Raw genomic sequence first — 21,550 nt, 5'->3', positions numbered from 1 at the left:
CTAATAAGAAAAATATTTATATTAAAAGAAAATAGCTACAGGCGGTAGTGATAAGCAGCTTTACTTTAAGAATATTTATCATGTTAAAAATCCAAATTTATAAACCACCTAAATCAAGGATCTCTAGGTTCCCCTGTAAAGTTTCTTTAATGGACTCAAAATATTATGTGACTTAGGAAGAGAAAGACAAATACTGTCTGATCTCACTTATGTGTGGAATCTAAAAGATAGAACTCCTGGAAGCAGATTGGTGGTTGCCAGAGGAAGAGGGTACAGAAAATAGGTGAAGGTGGTCAAAATGCACACACTTCCAGTTCTAAGATAAGTAAGTATTGGGGATGTTACGTACAGCATGGTGACTATAGTGAACAATACTGCACTGTATTTGAAAGTTGCTAAGAGAGTAGATCTTATAATTGTCATCACTAAGAGGAAAACAATGTGTGAAACAAATGTTAGCTAAAGTTAGTAATCATTTGGCAATATATACACATATCAGATCTTTATGTTGTATACTTTAAATTATTACAGTGTTGGATGTTAATTATATTTCAATAAAACTGGAAAAAATATTATGTGGCTTAGAACATTTGATTTACACTTAATTCTGGAGCTACCACTCCGTGCTAATATTAATCTTTACCACTATAGCACAGGTTTTCAGTAACCTTACAAGAGTAATTGAGCCTTAAAGTAAAAATTAGAAATGTAAATTATGAATAAAATCCTAGGTGGTATAATACTCTAATACAGATTTGATTGCAAAAATGTCTTTAGCTTAATTGTTGTAATTTCACTGTCTTACCTTTTTGTTTTAAGGAAATAATTTGTAATTCATTTTGTTCTTATATACCATAGGATGTGTTTTGGAGATGCAGACAAAATATCTTTGATGAAATGAAGAAGAAATTTTTACAGGTAGACTGCTGATGTAATTGCTTTAGTATGATAATCAGCAGAACAAGTAACAGCATGTTGGTATTTTTATTTAATAACAAGGCATGTCTTAAGCTTTATGTTTGTTTGGCTTATTTTATTTCAACCTGATTTTAATAAGAAGAAAGTCACCTTAAATGAATATGCACCTTATTTTTAACATGGGAGTCAGGGGGAAAACCTAAAAACTATGGAACCCTTTGTTTTGAGTTTCAGGTATAGTTGTTGTCTGTTTTTTATGCAGATATATTTCATTTTCTGAAATATTAGTAGTGCTGCATTGAATCATTTAATAACTTACAGAGTCAAAACCCAGAAATCTTACTTGAATAATTAAATAAAACTATTACCTTCCTAACAGGCTGACTGCATTATAAACCTAAACTTTGCTGTGATGTTGCATCCCATTCTAACCTTTACTTAATGCCTCATTTTTCCTGGGTCCTTTAGCTCTAAAATTTTTTTTCTTCAACGTGCTTCCTTTAATCTCTAAATGGTCTGTGGCAAGAGACCATTTAGGAAAAGATCATATAACATTGGAGTTTACTGGGTGGGGGCAGGGGGGATAGGATGGGGGAAGGTCGTAGAATGGAATGGATGGAGCATCTTAAAAATACAGTTTTTTAAATGTGAGTTAGGGCCCTCCATCATTGCTCCAGTAATTGTCACTTGTTAAAGTAAAAATGCATATCTGAATGAGGCTGATAAATTTAATAAGTTTCAGTCAGCAAAAATATTCATTCCCTCAGTTCTCTTTTTTAATCTATGGCAGTATTCACTGTGGGTACCCAGAAGGGTAATGTGCTAAGGCCTGATTTCTTAGCTCATAGCAGCTCCTGTACCAAGAAGTAGGGAGAATGGACTTTGTGTGTGTGTAAGTTTACAACCATAATGTTATTCCTTGTAATAACATTGAAAAGAAGAAAGTCTTGAGAGAAAATGGGTTGATTATTAAATTTAGAGGTCAAGAGGTCCCTTTGTAATGTTTTAAAATTCTTTATATTAATTTTGTTTCTTAGAAAAATCTGCATCTTGGAAACTGAGTTTTGTTTGATATTAAGTTGTTTTCTACATGCTAATACATTCCAAATATATGCTATCAATTATACACCTTGCTTTTAAAATAAGGAACACCTAGGAAGTGTTTTTTAATGAAACAAAAATTATGGCGTTAATTTCAGAGAACTCAGATTTGAATTTAGAACTATTAGGAATGCCAAGAAAAGGAGATGCCCTGATTTAAGAAGTGAACATGCTGTCAGGCAGACTCTGCGATCCCTCAGACAGAACAATCTTGTGTCGACCTCTGCAGGATATCCCTAACAGCGAGCTTATCTTTGGAAGAAAATACGTTTTCAGTATTTTTATCCCAATATTTATCTTTTGTAAATAAGACTGTGGTTTAAATTTGTTTTTTACTTTGTTTTTTCAAGAATTCTTTCTTCAGAGTATGTTAGGAAATCCAGCTTTGTTTCTGCAGTGAGCACAGACGGGCACAGACCAAATGCTCTGTTAGCATGCACAGTCGTAATGTAACTGCTGTGGACTTTTCCCTTATTCTCACTAGTCTAATATTGCTATGAGTTGTCCATAAAATAAGTGGTTTTAATTTTATAGTTTGTATCTTTTTTCTAACTGTCTAGATTTTCTGTGTAGAGAACTTTGTGCCCATCTCATAGCTCACCTAAGACACATGAAATATTTTCCCAAGTGGAACATGCTTTAGGCTTTTCTAAAGCTTTGCACTTGTTTTCTCTTATTCATCATAAAACTCTTTTAACTCAAAAACTGTGCTCTCTTTCCTAAATTATGATGTATCCTTAGATGCCTTACCTTAATGTTGCATTTAGTGTTTACATGGATACCTTCCCTGCTCTGGTATGCCAACACCACCATCACTACATCCTTTCCATCTAGTGCTTGCTGTGCTTCAATGTGTTTAAGTACATTTTTGTTGTCTAAGGCTGTAGAACAGCCTACCGCAAAACTTAGTGGCTTAAAACAACAACTAGTTTATTCACAATTCAGTGGGATGGGATCTGGGGCTCAGCTGGTCAGTTTCTCTGGTCTATGTAGCATCATCTGGGATCATTACTTGGCTGCATTTATCTGGGCTTTGGATGACATGTCCAAGAAGGCTTTTCTCCGTTATTAGGCACCCCAGTGCTCCTCTGATGTGGCCACGTGTTCTCTGTGTAGGGCTTCCTCATAGCATTGTGGTCCCAGGGTAAGTGGGATTTTTTGTTGTTGTTGTTGTTGTTGTTGTTACTCATAAGAGGGGATGTTCCAAGAGGTGCAAAAGCAGAAGCTGCTAATTTTTTTTAAGGTCCTGCCTTAAATCACACAGTGTCACTTCTGTCACATTCTGTTGGTCCTAGATAGTCACAAGGCCAGTTCAGATTCATGGGAAGGGGAAAAAGATAATGAGTGGCAAAGAATCTAGCCGTTTTTCATTTACCTCAAGGTAATGCTTTTTCCTTTGGGTGTAAATGGGCTCAATCAGGGGCAGAGCTCCAAAGAAAACAAGAATGGTAGCTACCCTATTTTCCTAATTCCAAGATACACCTTTTTACATTTAAATGTTTTGGAAATCTGCATGTTTAATAAACAATGTAGAGGGTTTTTTTTTTTTTTCTTAAAAAACTGTTATAAAGTTATTGTTACACTTTTATTGATGATATCTGAGAATTGAGAAATGATTTTTTTTTTCTTACCAGGTCTGAGATTGGGGGGATATAAGGGGAGTGATTAGTGTTGGCAGTAGTGTTATGAAAAATTTACATGTAGTCTATGGATGATAGCCATATGTTAGATTAAATTAGAAATAACAGGCCAGAAGGCAGAGTCTGAAGTAATAAGATTTTTAAGTGGCTAGCTTAGAGCCTTAAAGAATAGCAGAGATTTTTGTTTGTTTCACTTATTCTAGAATTGAATTCAAGAGTAAGGTGTAGTTAGCTCAGAAATTCTGCTTATAGGAATTTTAAGGAAGTAGAAAAGCACACAGTTATATGTAGATGTTCATCACAGAATTATTACTAAAATGTAATGAAGTCTAACCTAAGAGTGAGTAACAAAGAACTGATAGAACAAATTATTATTAATCCATGTAATAAAATACTATCACCTGTTAAAAATGGTAAGTTAGAAAAAGTTTGACATGGAAAGATTACATGATACATTTATTAGTAAAGAAAGAAATTACAAAACAGCATACATATTCTAACCCAGTGTATGTGTTTTTAAGTGTGCATGTGTATGTGAGCAAATATATTTGGAAGGATATACTCCAAAATGTTAATAGTTATCTGTGTGTTATGGGGTACAGACGATTTTTACTTTTCTCTTTATACTCTTCCTATTAAAAAAAATGAGCAAAGTTATTTTTATACAGTTCACAGAAAAGAAAGCCATTGTCCTTAAAAAGAATAAAAGGCACACATGAGATTAAATTTTGTGTTTACTGTAGTACATTAGTCTTCAGATTCAGATGAGATTCCTTTTGGGATAATTTCTCCACATTTTTTAGTGGAAAGGGAGGAGGAGTGGAGTGGAAAGAGAGCGCCTATACCTTATGCTCACATACTTAGGGGAAGAGGCAGGAACAGCTAAGGTCTGGCCATATGATGTTGCCGCGTTATTCTTGTGTATACTATTATGCTAACACTTTGGATTTCTGAATTCTTTGGTAGGGTCATCTTCTAGGACCATCAGTTCTAGTCTGTGTGAGGTTTTAAAATCTGGCCCCATGGTATTTTATAGTTGGAAAACTTGAATCTACTTCTGAAGTATATTGTTTGAAACTATGAAAGTGGATCTTTTATATTTGAAAGTTATTTTGAATTGTTAATTCTTTTACTGTAAACTAGAGTTTAAAAAGGCCCACTTTATGTTCCTCAGTTTGGGATTAAAAGGTGTGAAGCAATCATTACATGTGTTAATATGACACCTTATGTTTGTAGAGGAAGGCTTTTTCCCCCCTTTCTGAGAATCATTATTAATGCTCTTTTTTGTTATCCTGTGTATTTTATAGAAATGTATTTTCCTTTTTTCATTTTTAAATGAATTATTATTTATAATTAAATATTTTGATTTGCCTAAATATGCTAGCCAATGTGTAAAATAGTCTATTTAAAATAGATGACTACTTTAAACATTATACTTATTTTATAGAAATTTATTTTTGTTCTAAACTACTTGGATTAACCTTAATTTAAATAATCTCTTGCAAACCCAAAACTGTATATACCAGAAACAAATTATAATCGTATTGCTCCACCAAACAAACAGATAAACCTTGTGGCTATCCTGTCTTCAGTACTATTCAGTAATTCAATAATTATTGTTTAAAAATGGGTAATATAGAAGTAACAAAAGGTTGGAGTTGATATTGTTGTAAAAGAGAAGGAAAGAAATAAATGATTGTATACATAACCGGTTGTAGAGTTCATATTTCTGTAAAGCCTGTTATGGGGATGGTGAGACTTACCCCAGTTAAATGCTGCCCTTGATTTTGAGGGGAAGCAAGAGATTTGCATAATCAGATTTGCATGTTAAAATACTATTCTGGATTGAAGGAAGATAAGATTAGAAAAAGTTAAACCTCTCATGAAGCTATTGCCATAATCTTGGTATAAGATTTTGATTGCTGCAGACAGGAATAAAGAGAAAGGAGGATGGCTCAAGAGATATTCAGAAGGTAGAATTGACGGAAGTTTGGTGATTTTGTGAGGTGAAGAAGAGGGAAGAGATGAGGAAGATGCTCAGAACTCTAGTTTCAGCAGCAGGTAGATGATGGTGCCATTCACTGAGTTTGGCATTATAGGAGAAGGAGAGAAAGAACTTCTTACATTAAAGTATCTGATGCAGCCTACTACCCCTGTGGAAAGAAAAAGAAAAGCAATGTCCTTCAACAGCTTGAGAGGGAGGGCAGAGCTCCTTGGAGAATGTCTCCTTTGAAAACTTTTTGTCTTGATAATTACTGAGTTATGTACTGGATGCAAAAGCAGGAAGAAAAATTTGTGACCCTAACTTCCTTCTACATTGGTAATTGAAAAATTTTCCCCCCTTGCTTTTCTTTACCTGCCTCTGCTGGCTGATCTGTTTACATAAGCTTGTCAGTTCCCAACACGTTGATAAATGGGGCTTTTGGACATCTGGTGTACAGATACAGTAACACAAAGATCAGGATCCTGGTTGCCTGTGCCCCCTAGTTAGGGATTTTCCAATTTTAGACAATTCACACTTATTTCTACACAGTTCCCTTTCTGTTTCTTCAGGAAACCCAGAAATGCTAGATTCAACTGTGCTAATGACACATTTTTAAGGATCATATTTTATTATTTTCAAATGAAAATTGCTCAAGTATACTGACTTCACACCTTGTTGACCATTGATTTACAGCCTTAAAAAGGCAAAAGCAAATATCCACAAGAATGACTGTTGATTCTTAAATATACCCTAGTTTTTCCAAAACAAACACATAAGGTGCTTTATATGTCTGACATATCCATTACAGTGGATTTCAGACATAACAAAACAGTAATACTAGCTTAGAGAAAATAATATTTTGTGGGATATGTTTACATTTAATCATAGAAAATATGGCTAATTATAATTGTTTTGTTTTTCTTTAAAGATAAACAATGTTTGTTTGTTTTAATTTCAGATAGAAAATGCTGCTGAAGAACCTAGAGTTTTATGTATAATACAAGATACTACTAATTCAAAGACAGTGAATGAACGGATCACTTTAAATTTGCCAGCTTCTACTCCACTCAGGAAGCTCTTTGAAGATGTGGCCAACAAAGTAGGCTACATAAATGGAACCTTTGATTTAGTGTGGGGAAATGGAATCAATACTGCTGATATGGTAAAGCCCTAGACTTAAAGCATGTTCTCTTAAGCTGCTAATAATAATGTAATTATTGCTATTGTTAATAATGAGTATATTAAATCCTGAACCTTTTTTAATATCATAAGCAAAACTGTAATAAGTAATTTAAGAGCCCATGTGCAGCTCAATGATTGGATCCCTCTTCATCCTTTTGCCTTCATTCTGGATTTAACATTTGCTTGTCCTAAAGTTTGCAGAATGACATCAGTTTTTAATTCATTCATGTAAAAGGACTATCATATTGTGTCAACTATAAAAAATTTTCCAACATTTACTGCATGGAATATTACTCATTTTTTTAAGTGAAAAAAACAGGATATGGGACCATATGTATTTTATCTAATTTTTGGAAAAGAAGAGAAAAATGTATGTATAAAGGAAAAGGAAAGGAAGGATATACACCCATGTTAACAGAGATTATGTACCATATACAGTGGTAGGCACCTGATAGAAGCTTGGTGTTACCGTGACTTTTGCTTCAGAGATCTCACAGTGCTGTTGTAGAAATAGATGTATTGCCAAATAATTACACTAACGTGTTTGAAGTAATCTATTGTAAGTTTGTTCTGAGTGCAAAGAGGAGGCATTGATCACTTTTGCATGTGAGAGACCATTTTAGTTGGATCTTATCTGCACTATCAGAATAATATTGGAAATGGTATAACTGCTCACCAATTAAAACTCAGGTTCCCTAAGCTAAGCAAGCTTGTAAACAAGCTACAGTGGGTCCTTTAAGACTTTGTAAACTAATTTGTTTTCTTAACACAAATTTCCATGCTTTTCCATCTCCATGTTTTTGCTTACATCACCTCTTTCTGTCTGTGTGATTGCTATTCTTAAGTTCTCTAGGGAAATACCTCTGATGGGAAATGAAATTGAATGTGTTATCTCTGTCATATTTAGAGAGCAGAGTTTTAATTGGGTCCATAGGTGAATCAAAGATGTTTGATGTTGCTTGATTTGCCCTTAAAATCCATGGTATTTTGCTTTCTATTCCATAATCTATTTGCATTTTTAAAATATAGAGCTAATGTTTTAAAGTAACCAACTTTTCCCTCTGAAATTGATCAGTAAAATTGGTAGTCCAACAAGATATACAAAGAGAAGTAATATTTAATCTGAAACTCTGAATGCTCTGTTATATCACCACGTAACTTCTAATGTTGCCTCGTTTTAAAGGATAGTTCTGTACCATCATGTGTGTCTCCCCAAGTCTTATGTACCTTTCACTTTTAAGAAACCTTACATGATGTTTCCTCATGCCACCTTATAAGTAATCTTTCTCTTTATACCCTGATTATACTTCCTCTTCTGCTATACCACTTATCAGAGCCTTCTTTTTATTGTTATTCATTTGTGTCTTTCCATGTGGTAGAATGTGTATGTTTTAGTGGCTGGGACCTCATAGTAATAATTTTGCATCTTCCATAGATAGTCTCCCTAGGCACTCTAAAAATGTGTGTTAAATTAGCACCTACATGGGGCGCCTGGGTGGCTCAGTCGGTTAAGTATCCGACTTCGGCTCAGGTCATGATCTCACGGTTTGTGGGTTCGAGCCCTGCATCGGGCTTTGTGCTGACAGCTCAGAGCCTGGAGCCTGCCTCCGATTCTGTGTCTCCCTGTCTCTCTGCCCCTCCCCGCTCGTGCTCTGTCTCTGTCTCAAAAATAAATAAACATTAAAAAAAAAAAATTAAATTAGCACCTACACTATGTTTAAATAGCTCTATGTCAGGATTACCTTCTTCTCTTTGTGTGGCTATGACTGACTTCAAGTACTTGACTTCTGTATTTTTGTTTGCTTACTGTACATTTCTGAAAGCATACTCTTTGCACCTGCTTATGTATACTTACGTGAAAACCTAACCCACATAGCTACTCACCACCTCATACACATAGATTTGTTGAGGTAAAACCTCCTGTGTATTCCAGCTATATTATCTGATCTCTTATCAGAGAACGTAGAGGACCCAAACATACCTTTCCTCCTTCCATGTGGCTTCTCTTAGCTTCCGATTTTCTATGTCCCATATTGCTCATGGATTTCTAGATGTAAGCCTATTAAGAGAGACCATATAAGTTTGTTATTTTATGTACTTAACACTTATTTGAACTTACTATGTGCTTAGTATCATTCTGTTATGAGGCTCTATACAGAAAATCTCATTTAGTCCTTACAGCCACTCTGTGAGGTAGGTGCTATTACAGCCTCATATTATAGGTAAAGAAGCGGAGTTATGGGGAAATGGAGGTAACTTGCTCAGAGTCACACATATAGCAAGTGGCAGCATCTTTTATAGGTAGGTTTTGTATTTTTATCCTTAATACCTATACTTTTATATAATGTAAGTTCCTAAGAAAGGCATTTCCATAAAATAAGTTTTTCTAAGGAGGCATTCCTCATGTCATGGAAACATTAAAAACATCTTTTAATATAACAAAATAGTTTTAAAACAAAAAGAATGGGGTGTTCATTTCATCTCTTATTTTTCTCAACAGTGGACTAGTGTGTGGGTGAGTCCCTACTGTAGACTTGGAGCACACAGAGCTCCATCTGTCGTCCACCAACCAGAGTGTATCAGAATGAAATTGCCCTATCAGATAAAAGAGTTAGGTAAAGATTACAGATCTTAGATGTTTAATTTTCAAAAGAGTAATCACTTCTGTCCTCCTGGAATCCTCTGGATCCTGGCAGTGAACTTGAAATAGGTTATCATTTACTAGGACAGGTTGTTCCTTAAGGAGTCTTTCTGAAAGTGCCCATGTTGGTATATTACATAATTATTTTGGTTAGGTTGCTTAGTGTGTTGCTTATCTGGGAATTCTCATATTCATATATCAAAACATGTTTTTACAGTTATTAGTTATATAAAATTATCTTTAGCGAGTCTTCATAAAAATGTGTTACATACTATATTGCAGACTTTTTAGAGAACATAGAAACACAGATGTTTATAATTAGTTTTTTTGCACAATACTTTTTTTTTTTAATTTTTTTTTTTTCAACATTTATTTATTTTTGGGACAGAGAAAGACAGAGCATGAACGGGGGAGGGGCAGAGAGAGAGGGAGACACAGAATCGGAAACAGGCTCCAGGCTCTGAGCCATCAGCCCAGAGCCCGACGCGGGGCTCGAACTCCCGGACCGCGAGATCGTGACCTGGCTGAAGTCGGACGCTTAACCGACTGCGCCACCCAGGCGCCCCTGCACAATACTTAATATTACTTCTTAACCTTACCTTTTTTCTCTCCAGTTTTTTTAAATGTTGGGAAATGTGAACATCTGGGATACCTGTCAGTATATGTACTGTCACTGGGCTTAGCCACCCTAATATATGAGAAAATGAGTTAATTCCAAGTCTAGATTAACAGAATTTACCAGAATCTTCACTTTAAAAAACAGTGTTTGAGCACAAGGATTGTGGATATGTGTTCATTTACATATTACTTGTTTTATTTTATTATAATTAATGTTCCTCATAATCTGAGATATTTTATTTTATGCCCATAGGCTCCACTGGACCATACCAGTGACAAGTCTCTTCTTGATGCTAATTTTGAGCCAGGAAAGAAGAACTTTCTGCATTTGACAGATAAAGATGGTGAACAGCCTCAAATACTGCTGGTAAACTATTTAGAAAGCCCCATATTCGTATTTTTTGTGGACTGTCACTGTTGAGAAGCAGGATTCCAAAGGAAGGAGAAGAGATATGATTTGTAATTTATATATAATAAATTATTTGTCTATTTTATGTTGGTTTGTTATAAGTGTATATGTTAATAGGGTAACAGTGGACGTCCAAAGCACTGTTGTGTGTGTATATAGTACGTTGCTGCACTGGGAACAGAGGTTGCCATCTTCAAGGCTACCACCATGACAGGGTTGGGGTGGATCTAGGATAAAATAGAATACCACAGAGATCTTCTCCTCTGTTTCAGTGGCCTTTCCTTTGGTTAAGTATTTGCATAGTTGCTGTAAGTCCTTGGCAGTTATGCCTAGATTTTTCTGTATTTTGGGGTAGGGACAGACCCACAGAATTCTCTACTCTGACATTTTTGCTATCACTCTCCCCCCTTCTTTTTGGAATAGCTAGTTTGTAAGTTATGTGCTTTATTTCTTTTCTTTTAGTATTTGCCTTTCCTGTGTGGTCCGGTGGTCTTAGAGGTCATCTAATCCAGTAACTCCCAATTTGAGGGGCATTCCTAAAAATAATTGAGAAAACCTGGTCTGATTTACCTTGTTGTTTTACTGACTCAGGAAAGTAAGGCTCACAGAGTTTATGGACTTTTTTTTTAGAACACTTCTCTTCAATGAAACTTCATTCAAGAAAAGTTCTCTTTGATGCTTTTCATGTAGAAGTCTATTGTGAATTAGAATACCTGTCTGGACAGTAGACAGTAGTTAAACAGAGCATCCATACTGAAACAATACTAGAATATGCTCTATCCCGTCAGTTACTTTTATGATATCTCGAGAAGATTTTGATTTGTCTGAATGACATTGAAATATAAATTAGCTATTAATTTAGGGAGCTCTAGATCCACAGTTTGGGAATTCATGTTTTAAAATGCATAGTAATTACTCTTCAGCTCCGTCTTAACTGCTTATGCTAAGTATATATCCCTGAATCCTTTTTCACATCTTTCTCATTAATAGGAAGTTTCTTACTGGAGACAGTAGGAAATGATCCATTTTATCCAACAGTTTTTAAGTATGCCCTATCTGCCAGGTCTACTTGGCAAGGATGATGTAAAAATGAATGATACACTCTTGTCATCAAAAGAGTTCACAGTGGAACTTTATCCTTCTCTCATAAACAAAATTTGAAAAAGAATTAGGAAAGTTACAAAAGTAAGAACTTTGAAAGGAGACCAGAGCATCTCTCCAACATGTTTTACATTGGGTGTCTTTTGAGTCTTCCTGTAGGAAATGGTGAGGGTGTACATTCCTTTGAATGTCTTGGTGGTAACTGTAAGGCCTCATGTTTTTTCATTGCCTCAGCAATTAGTGTGGTTTTTGTTTGTTTTTTTTTTCCCCATTGTTTGAGCAACATGTGCCACTCAGTAAATATTGGTTGTGCTGCATTTTAGGAGGATTCCAGTGCCGGGGATGATAGTGTCCATGACCGATTTATAGGTCCACTTCCAAGAGAAGGTTCTGTGGGCTCTACCAGTGATTATGTCAGCCAAAACTACTCCTATTCATCTATCTTGAATAAATCAGAAACTGGTAAGATTTTTTAATTATGGTGAGGGTGGTTGTATTTTCATAAAATCATACTGTGTTAGACCCAGAGTAATCTTGGAGATCTCAAGCTTAATCCTCTCATTTTATGAATTAGAGAACTGAGACCCAAAGCAAGGTTACTAGGTAGCATAGATAAAATTAGAGCCATATGTGGTTTTTTTTCTCTCAACTTCATGTTGGTTTTACTATATTGTTATTGCCACTCTTTAGTAATAAAGTAAAAAATATTGAGTGTTGTATTTTGAAGGAAGACTTTTCTTTTTGATAGTTTTCTATTTTGAATTTTATCTTAAATTCTGAAGCTGACTTTCTTTGGAAAGGAATGTTTCTGTTATATCGTTTTGGATCAGAGTAGACTAAGGGGGATACTTCTGTTTTTTTTTTTTTTTTTTTTTTTTTTTTTTATTTTTTAACGTTTATTTATTTTTGAGACAGAGAGACAGAGCATGAACAGGGGAGGGTCAGAGAGAGGGAGACACAGAATCTGAAACAGGCTCCAGGCTCTGACCTGTCAGCACAGAGCTTGACGCGGGGCTCGAACTCACGGACCCAGAGATCATGACCTGAGCCGAAGTCGGCCGCTTAACCGACTGAGCCACCCAGGCGCCGCAAGGGATACTTCTGTTTTGAAGCAGATGGGCTAGCCTTATTTTTTTATTTATTTATTTTTTTTCAACATTTATTTATTTTTGGGACAGAGAGAGACAGAGCATGAACGGGGGAGGGGCAGAGAGAGAGGGAGACACAGAATCCGAAACAGGCTCCAGGCTCTGAGCTGTCAGCCCAGAGCCCGACGCGGGGCTCGAACTCACGGACCGCGAGATCGTGACCTGGCTGAAGTCGGACGCTTAACCGACTGCGCCACCCAGGCGCCCCTGGGCTAGGCTTATTTTATTAGACCTACTGTGTCACCTTGTAGTTTAATCAAATTGTATGTTTGAAATTAATCATGTAATTTTAAAATTCCTGTTAACTCTTTTCTGAACATTATAAAGATTTTTGAATTTTTTCAGTTTTCTCAGTATATATAAGATTGGTTAATTGCCTAAATATAATCTGGGTACTTTTACATAACATTTTATCCTACAACAAACCTTTGCAATAGATAGTATTATTTATGTTAAAAGAAATGGAAACTGGGCTTCCAAGAAGTCTTTGATTGCACAGCTGGTAATGCTAGGTGTGACTTGAGAACTTTTACTCTTAAAACTTCAAAACAGGGGCGCCTGGGTAGCTCAGTTGGTTAAACGTCCGACTTCAGCTCAGGTCATGATCTCACAGTCTGTGAGTTTGAATCCCACATCAGGCTCTGTGCTGACAGCTCAGAGCCTGGAGCCTGCTTCCGATTCTTTGTCTCCCTTTCTCTCTCTGCCCCTCCCCCTGCTCATGCTCTGTCTCTCTCTGTCTCAAAAATAAATAAAATTAAAAAAAAAAAAAAAAAAGAACTTCAAAACAGAGATGATTTTAAATATTATATGAAATACATAGTATAAGAATAAAATTATAGCATTACATTGCAAATTGTGTTCTAATGGGATCTATAATCTTCTATTTTACTATATTTTGTAATTAAAATGTAGAATAATTTCCTTATAGCTGATCATTTGTACAGGCTTAATCGTGTATTTTTTTCTGGAAATACCAGTAAAAGTTGGTTGTATTTGGTGTTTAGGATCATTTGTATCCATAGACCTTTTTGCAGTCATGTACCAGGAATCAAAGAATGCAAAATTATCTTCTGTTTCAGATAATTGGAGGTAATAAAGCTGTTTATCATTACACTGTCTAGAGTAGTGATTTTCAGATTTTTATTTCTTTAAAAATCATTTGGGGATACTTGTTAAAAATGTAGGTTCCAGGGCATTACTCCCCAGAATACTGGTTGGATAAATTGCATTTTGTTTTAAATAAGCACCCTAGATTATTCTGAGATAGTTGGAATACTTTGAGAAAGTTTCAGATTTAACAAATTAGGATTCTTGGAATATTTGCTTTGTATTCTCACAACCAACTTAGTCCTTTAATAGGAGTATTTACAGAACTCCTGCCTTGTGCTATGTATTCTATGGCTCTATGATGCCCATAAATTCCTAGAGAGTAACTTACACGTTAAAAAAAAAAGTTCTTTCTTTGATTGTGCAAGTGTAATACATGTTCATTGTCCTACTTTAAAATGAAGAAAGTGAAAATCACAGTACTACTAGCAGAAACTACTTATAGTGATTTTGCTTATTTCTGTTGCAAATGGGGGTATCAGGTTACGAGCATTTTTTGATTTGTATTTATTTTTTCCTTAATACTATATGATAAGCATTTAAAAACAGTATTCCATTGTATAGTTTAGATATTTAAGCTGTCTAATTATTACTGATGTTATGATGAACATTCTTGTACATAAGTTTTTATTTTTATCTCTGATTATTCCCTTAGGGTAAATTCTCAGAAATTGAATTACTATGTTGAAATTTAATTTAAAAAATTTTAGAGGCCTTTGATCTACATTGTCATGTAACGGTAGCCTTCATTTCCAATTATTGTTTCTCACACACCTCTACTCCCTTCCTTTTCCCTACCTTTACATTTTCCCTCTAGTGTTCTAGGGGTACTGCCTTTCTGAATTAAAATAGTCTATAAGCATCTAAAGGAGTTGTTCAAAAATAATTTTGTTATTGAAATTTCATTTTCCTTAAATTATTGTAAATCTTGGTACCACGTACCAAATGTTTTTATTGGAAGATGCTGTCATGATTTTGACTCAGGACTCTAGGAACACATTTCTCCATAATGCAAGAGGTTTGGAGATTTGGTGTATTCTTTCCTGTCTCCCCTGCCTACCAACTTTCCCGTAGCCAGCCACTGTTTTTGACAGGAGGTGGTAGGGGTGGACAGGGATGGGGTATTGTGTGTATGAACATTAAGGGGCAAGGAGTGGATTGAAGGCTAATGAGGACTTGCAGATGATTAGAAACTTTGTAACTAGGGTGCTTCCATTATCTGAATCCATGATAACTGTCCTTGGCTGGCTTCTTTAAGAATTCTTTTATTTTATCAGCTCCAGGAGTTGGCCTGTTACATCCTACTTCATTTGGCCTATTTGATGCCTACCTTGTTACCTGCCGGTTCTGTTCACGATTTTTTTCTGCATGTGCCCCTCACAGAATGGCATGTTTTCATCTTTTCCCTTACTAGCTCACACTTACGGTATTGATTCACAGCTATTTCAGATATAGGACCCACATGGTAACAGTTGTCATTTAAGTTTGTTGATTTAGACAGTGCTTAATGACAAGATTTCTGTTATTCAGTAGCACTTTTATTAGTATCACTGAAATCTTCATAGTTTTGGAAAATAGTGCCTTTATGTGAGACACTGCATTCTTTGCAAAATATGGTGCTAAATCAGGTACAAAGGACCATAGGTTTTTCTATATGATTTTTATTGCTAATGACAAAATAAAGAGTAATGGCAATAATTAAGTGCTGTTACTCCTTCCTTTAAACCCTCTTCTCCTACCACCCCTTTTTTAAGCCCAGGGAAGGGAAACAAGGTCACATATAAATGATACATGATTGGTCTATAGGTACACAAAGGACTGTAGTAGTAGTCATCTTCACTGTTGAGGGATTGGGGGAAGGAGATGGAAAAGAAGGGAAATTCCAGGCAGCCTCAGCCGGGAAAAGTAGAACAACCTGGTCTCATGGCCAAAGCACTGTTGTTTGTGGGGAAGAATCTGTTTATAATAACTGAGAATGAAATAATGCTTCATTATGAATAATCAGGCTACATATCCTATAGACTTGTGTTATTTGTAAGTCATATGCACTTTCCCCTTAAGTTCACCTGCTTCTGTGTTAAGTAGTAGGATAAAGAGATAAATCAGATTTGATCCCTCCCTTCACAGTCTGATGGGGAAGACATACAAGCAAATAGGTCATTACTGGACAGTGAGCTGAAGCCTCTGATATGGATTAAAGACAGGCTGCTATGAGAACAGCTCAGGTGGGGGGTGGTTAGGAATTGAAGTAGTTTATAATTCTATAACAATGTAGAATAGAATATATAAACACAGTATTCTTAAATATGAAAGGCATTAGAAATCAAAACTTGAACCGTAGTCCAGAGTAGCTACTCGATATCTTCTTAGAACCATGCAGATAATGTGGAGTCTATTCCTCTTTTCCACAATTGACCAAGGCTTAGCATGCATATTTGTTTGTCCTTTCATCATTTTTGGCAATATAGTTATCCACAAAGCCTACTATTTCTCAAGACATTTTGATAATTGGGAAGCTGAAAAAGTGTTTTAAAAGGCTTCAGTGAACACCTTCAGCATCTACTGAGAAAAGATTGAAGGTTTTTTGTTTTTTTGAAACACCCAAGTCATTTAGTATTAAGTGGGAGTGAGTAAGCTTAATTATTAAGCAAAGTGTTTACCACATTCTCTTCACATAATGAGGTAAACTAAAATGATGAGACTGATTTTTTTGTGTATGTGTATCTCATAAACTGGGCTTGAAGTCTACTTCAAAAGAGACATTCCAGAAATGTTCTCAACAGTGGTAGCCATGTCCAGTCAGATTTATAAAGCTGAATAATTCTAATCATTCACTTAAATTTTAAGTTCCTATATGCTTCTCCTTTTTTCCCTCCTCCCTTCCCCCCTCCCTCTCTCTATTCTTCCCTACTTTTGACTTCTCTTTTTACTTTATAGTTACTCTTGCAGAGTGTGCTGATGTATAGAATCTCATACTTCATGGACTTGTTAAAATAGAGGAAGTCACTCCGAGTTTTTATATAATGAATTTATCTCCTATGTTATTAATTCTTGGCATGAATTGGTTTATAGGGCCTGATAGCAAGAGATAGCTGGTTCAGTTCAGTTTTCCTATTTTGGGTGTGTGATCATTAAAGTAAATTTTTAAAAAAAAATTTTTTTTTTCAACGTTTATTTATTTTTGGGACAGAGAGAGACAGAGCATGAACGGGGGAGGGGCAGAGAGAGAGGGAGACACAGAATCGGAAACAGGCTCCAGGCTCCGAGCCATCAGCCCAGAGCCTGACGCGGGGCTCGAACTCACGGACCGCGAGATCGTGACCTGGCTGAAGTCGGACGCTTAACCGACTGCGCCACCCAGGCGCCCCGATCATTAAAGTAAATTTGGGGAACAAAGGTTATTTTTATGTCAGTTAAACATACCTATATTGAAGTATTCCTCTTTAAATTTTATTAAATGCTAGATAATACCCATGCATATCTCTGGACATTAAACAAGATATCCTCACTTGTTCTGCGAAGCAAGGTTTTTACATAGAGCACATTTTAGAAAAAAAGTCTTTCTTAGGTGCTATTGAAAAGTTAAAATAATTTCCAATTTAGTAACTGTAGTCTCTCAGTTTTCACTGTGCATTCAATTCTTATTAAGCTTTCTTTTTGTTATTTTTAATGTAAATGCTGATTTATGTGTATTTGTGTTTTCTTTTTAAAGGATATGTGGGATTAGTAAACCAAGCAATGACTTGCTACTTGAACAGCCTTTTGCAGACACTTTTTATGACTCCTGAATTTAGGAATGCATTATATAAGTGAGTATTCAAAAAGATTTTATAAATAAAATTGATTTAAGAATGAAAGTATAGGTTTTAACTAATAAAATCTAATTTACCTTCTTACACTTATTTGTAAAGTTTGGGGCATTTCTCACTTAATAAAGACACACCTTGAATAGTATTTAAGAAAAAGATCTTTTGAGAGACTGGCATATGAAAAATTTGTGCAGAGAGAGAACCAGAAATGTAGACTAGCAAAGGATAAAATTAATAAGATTTACATTTGGGATAAGCTTACTTTATTTAAGCTTCCCTCACTTATAGCCTTAACATCTTTATTTTTTTTTAAGTTTATTTATTTATTGATTTTGAGAGAGAGTGAGACCAAGCAGGGGAGGGGCAGAGAGAGAAGGAGAGAAAGAATCCCAAGCAGCTGTCAGTGCAGAGCCTGACTTGGGGCTCAATCCCATGAACTGTTGAGATCATGTCCTGAGCCGAAATCAAGAGTTGGACGCTTCACAGACTGAGTCACCCAGGTTCCCCTAGCTTTAACATCTTTATAAAGAATTGTTGTCTGCTTTTTGAGATAATCCGAATATGTAAACCATATTCTCCTTTCTTTTCACTTCTCAGTTTAAGAAACAAAGATATCTTTTTAAACTTATAAACTTTGTTTCTAATTAAAATATGTTGGGTGTGTGTGTGTGTGTGTATGTGTGTGTCTGTGTGTGTATGTTTATAAAAGACAGTATATACACTAGGTATTTTAAAATGCTCTCTGAAAGAAATTCCATATTTAAATAAACTCTAAAAGTCAGACAATTATTTTTGTGAGTATCTAATAATACATTTACTATGCCCTTGTTTTGTATATTTTCTTTAAGGTATATATAACTTATTTTTTAAGACATTTCAGAGTACAAATTAACTGATTTTTCCTTTTTTTTGTGCTATTCTTATACAGTATCCTTGAAATTATTGCAGATATATATTTAAAGTATTCTTAGAACTTTTAATATTGATTGTGTTGCTCAGACAGCACTATATTTACATTCATATGTAAGCTCATCATCTAAGTTTACTTGTGGAAATGGACATTGTAATGAATCCCTCTGTACCCATCACCCAGCTTTGGATTTTATCAACTCATGACCAGTCTTTTTTATGGAAAACTCTCCATTCTGATTATTTGGAAGCACACCCCCATCACATCATCTGTAAATTATCTCTCGGGTCAGTGCAGAGGTTTTCCTGATTGCCTCATAATTTTTTTTAAACAATCTGTTCAAATCGGGATCCAAACAAGAGCCGTACAGTAAAACTGTTATGAGTCTTAATCTATTTTAATCCCCTTCCATATTTTTTTCTCCTTACAGTTAATTTTTGAAAAGATATATATTGAAAACTGATGTCATTTTTCCTGTACTTTTCCACAGTTTGGATTTTGCTAGTTGAACGCCATAGTGTCATTTAATATTGTTCTGTTCCCTGTATGAATTAATAATAAGGACAAGAGTCTTGATCAGATTCAAGTTCTGTGGTTACTTTTAGATGAGCTTTGCCTTTCATTTGTGTTGCTTTCTTAGGCCTTTTTTTTGTTCAAGTCTAAATTTCTTCTGAATTTATGAATTAGAGAAAGGCTACTATTTTGTTGGATAATAATAGCTTCAGTTAATATTCAAAGGTCTTGCATTATATGATGTTAACATTAATGATGTTTTAAGAATATAAAAATATTTTATAACTAATTTTCAAATATTTTATTTCAATAGATGGGAATTTGAAGAATCTGAAGAAGATCCAGTGACAAGTATCCCATATCAACTTCAGAGGCTTTTTGTTTTGTTACAAACCAGCAAAAAGAGAGCAATTGAAACCACAGACGTTACAAGGAGCTTTGGATGGGATAGTAGTGAGGGTACTAATTCTCTTGTAATGATAAGTGTTTCTAGTATTCAAAGGAATTCTGGGAGACAGTATTATAAATAATATGTATTAACAGTTAATTAACTTTACCATAAACCTTTTCATTGCTTTTTGCTGGGACTTAGAAATAACTTGTTTTTAAAATTTAAGTTCTCAGGGTAAATTTTTGAACAATTAAAATTTTCTTGTAAAGTAAGTTTGGTTAAATTTTACTTTTATGTACTTAAATGAAAACTTTTAAAGTTTATTGTCCTAGATTTTTCTTAATATATTTCTTAACTCTACAGTAAAACATAACAAAAATAGCAAATATCATAGCACCATAAAGCGTGTGTTACTTATAAAATACTAAGATCTCTTGATTCTTTTCCTTGTGATTACTTTTTCATCACTATAATGTATAGTTTGTGTTCTTTGTTTAATTTAGAATTATTTTGTGTAGACTTTTCCATGTTCTTGACAGTTTGCTTTTAAACAGAAAATTGATGTTTTGTTATGCTAAATGTGTTGCTGTTTTTAATTAAATTTTATCTTAAAATAGCTTGGCAGCAGCATGATGTACAAGAACTGTGCAGAGTCATGTTTGATGCTTTGGAACAGAAATGGAAACAAACAGAGCAGGTAATTCATCTTGGGTTGAGGGGAATGTCTTATAATAAATCATTCATAAGTGACTTCTATTCTATTGAAATGTTTTAAAACTTTGGGAATAGTCCAGTTGTTAAAGTACTGAATGGGGAATTGAAAGTACTAGGTTCTCACTTGGACATTAACTGAGTCATACAGATCCTCATTAAACCACCTTAGACCTCAGTTTCCTCCTCTTTAAAATAAGGAAGTTGGGTTTTGTGATCTAGATGATCTCTTTTTAACTAAAAACTGTGTAATTCGTGTGTGTGTGTGTGTGTGTGTGTGTGTGTGTGTGTGTGTGTGTTGGGGATGATTTTTGAACAGTATTTTCAGATATTTACTAAGTAAACTATATAATCTATAGCAGATTAAGTATATTGATTATTACCTTCATTTGACCAAAGAGTTATGCTTTGACATTTAGGATTCCTGTTAATCTGTGACTCTATTTTTCTTCCAATGGAAAAAGAACATGTTAGAGGTGGGGAGAGCATTTGATATATCACTGTGACATGAAGAGTTAGGTTGAACTGGGTGGGTGGGGCTCAAAACTCAGTAAGGAAGAAGGTTTATACTGGCTCTAATGACTGGGGATCACAGGGATAAAAAAGGGATACTAATCTGGAAGATAGCCCGGAGGGTCTGCCCTCTGATTAGAATTATTTTGATGGTTTGGGCCAGAGTTTTTCAAACTGGAAGTTGTGATCCTTTCGTGTGTTATGAAATAATTTTAGTTAATAAACATCAACAGTTAAAAAAATGGAATAGTATAGACAAATATAAGAGAACATCACTAAAGTAACGATAAATATTATTTTGTGCAAATTTTGTTACAGTTAGATGTACTGGATTGTGATGTAAATTATTCTCTTACTGTGGGTTGTTACCAAAACTGATTGAAAAACACTGGTTTGAACCATTTAGAAATGCCCTCCCTGATGTAGAAAACAGAATCAAATATGACTGGGGCACATGAATGAAGAAGGCTTCATTATATAAATGGTATTAGTATAGGCAATGATGTTGGGTCCTAATTTAATGCTAATGTAAGTCCTAGATATTTGAAGAGAGATAAATTTATGGAAGAGGTAGACTAATACACTTTCTTTTCTATTCTTAAGAGATACTGAAAAAATTTTAAGTTTACATAGTGATCTAGTTTCTCTACATAGTCCTATTGTATTTTAGTAACTTTATGTAAATGGTATTAGGGGCAGTTTCTTCTTCATAGGTCTGAAGTTATTCTTCCCCTTATTGTGTCTCTCTGTGGGTCAACAATTCCATTAAGATCAGCTGAGGCAATCCTGCGGCGTTCCCAAATTTTGGTATAAGAATTTTGAAGCAAGACATTCACATGGAGGGTCCTTACTTA

At 34.9% G+C, this 21,550-nt stretch overlaps 1 protein-coding gene across 2 annotated transcripts in view; it reads left to right on the top strand.

The window, feature by feature from the left end:
• Nucleotides 1-21,550, top strand: part of USP47 (ubiquitin specific peptidase 47) — a 107,892-nt gene that overhangs the window by 34,298 nt on the left and 52,044 nt on the right. Inside the window, exons 2-8 of one of the 2 annotated variants that reach the window (XM_086677967.1) lie at nt 859-918; nt 6,602-6,805; nt 10,338-10,451; nt 11,918-12,056; nt 17,562-17,658; nt 19,395-19,540; nt 20,090-20,169. In XM_086677967.1, the coding sequence (XP_086534093.1) occupies nt 859-918; nt 6,602-6,805; nt 10,338-10,451; nt 11,918-12,056; nt 17,562-17,658; nt 19,395-19,540; nt 20,090-20,169 (840 nt within the window). The remainder of the gene's footprint in view (nt 1-858; nt 919-6,601; nt 6,806-10,337; nt 10,452-11,917; nt 12,057-17,561; nt 17,659-19,394; nt 19,541-20,089; nt 20,170-21,550) is intronic. The other variant, XM_025928482.2, reaches the window with a different exon arrangement.

Source organism: Puma concolor, chromosome D1, assembly GCF_028749965.1.
Source record: "Puma concolor isolate L17-30 chromosome D1, mPumCon1.1.hap2, whole genome shotgun sequence".
In the NCBI taxonomy this organism is placed as follows: Eukaryota; Metazoa; Chordata; class Mammalia; order Carnivora; family Felidae; genus Puma; species Puma concolor.
Note: the sequence above shows the minus strand (reverse complement) of the source record. Positions and strands in the feature narration are given on the sequence as shown.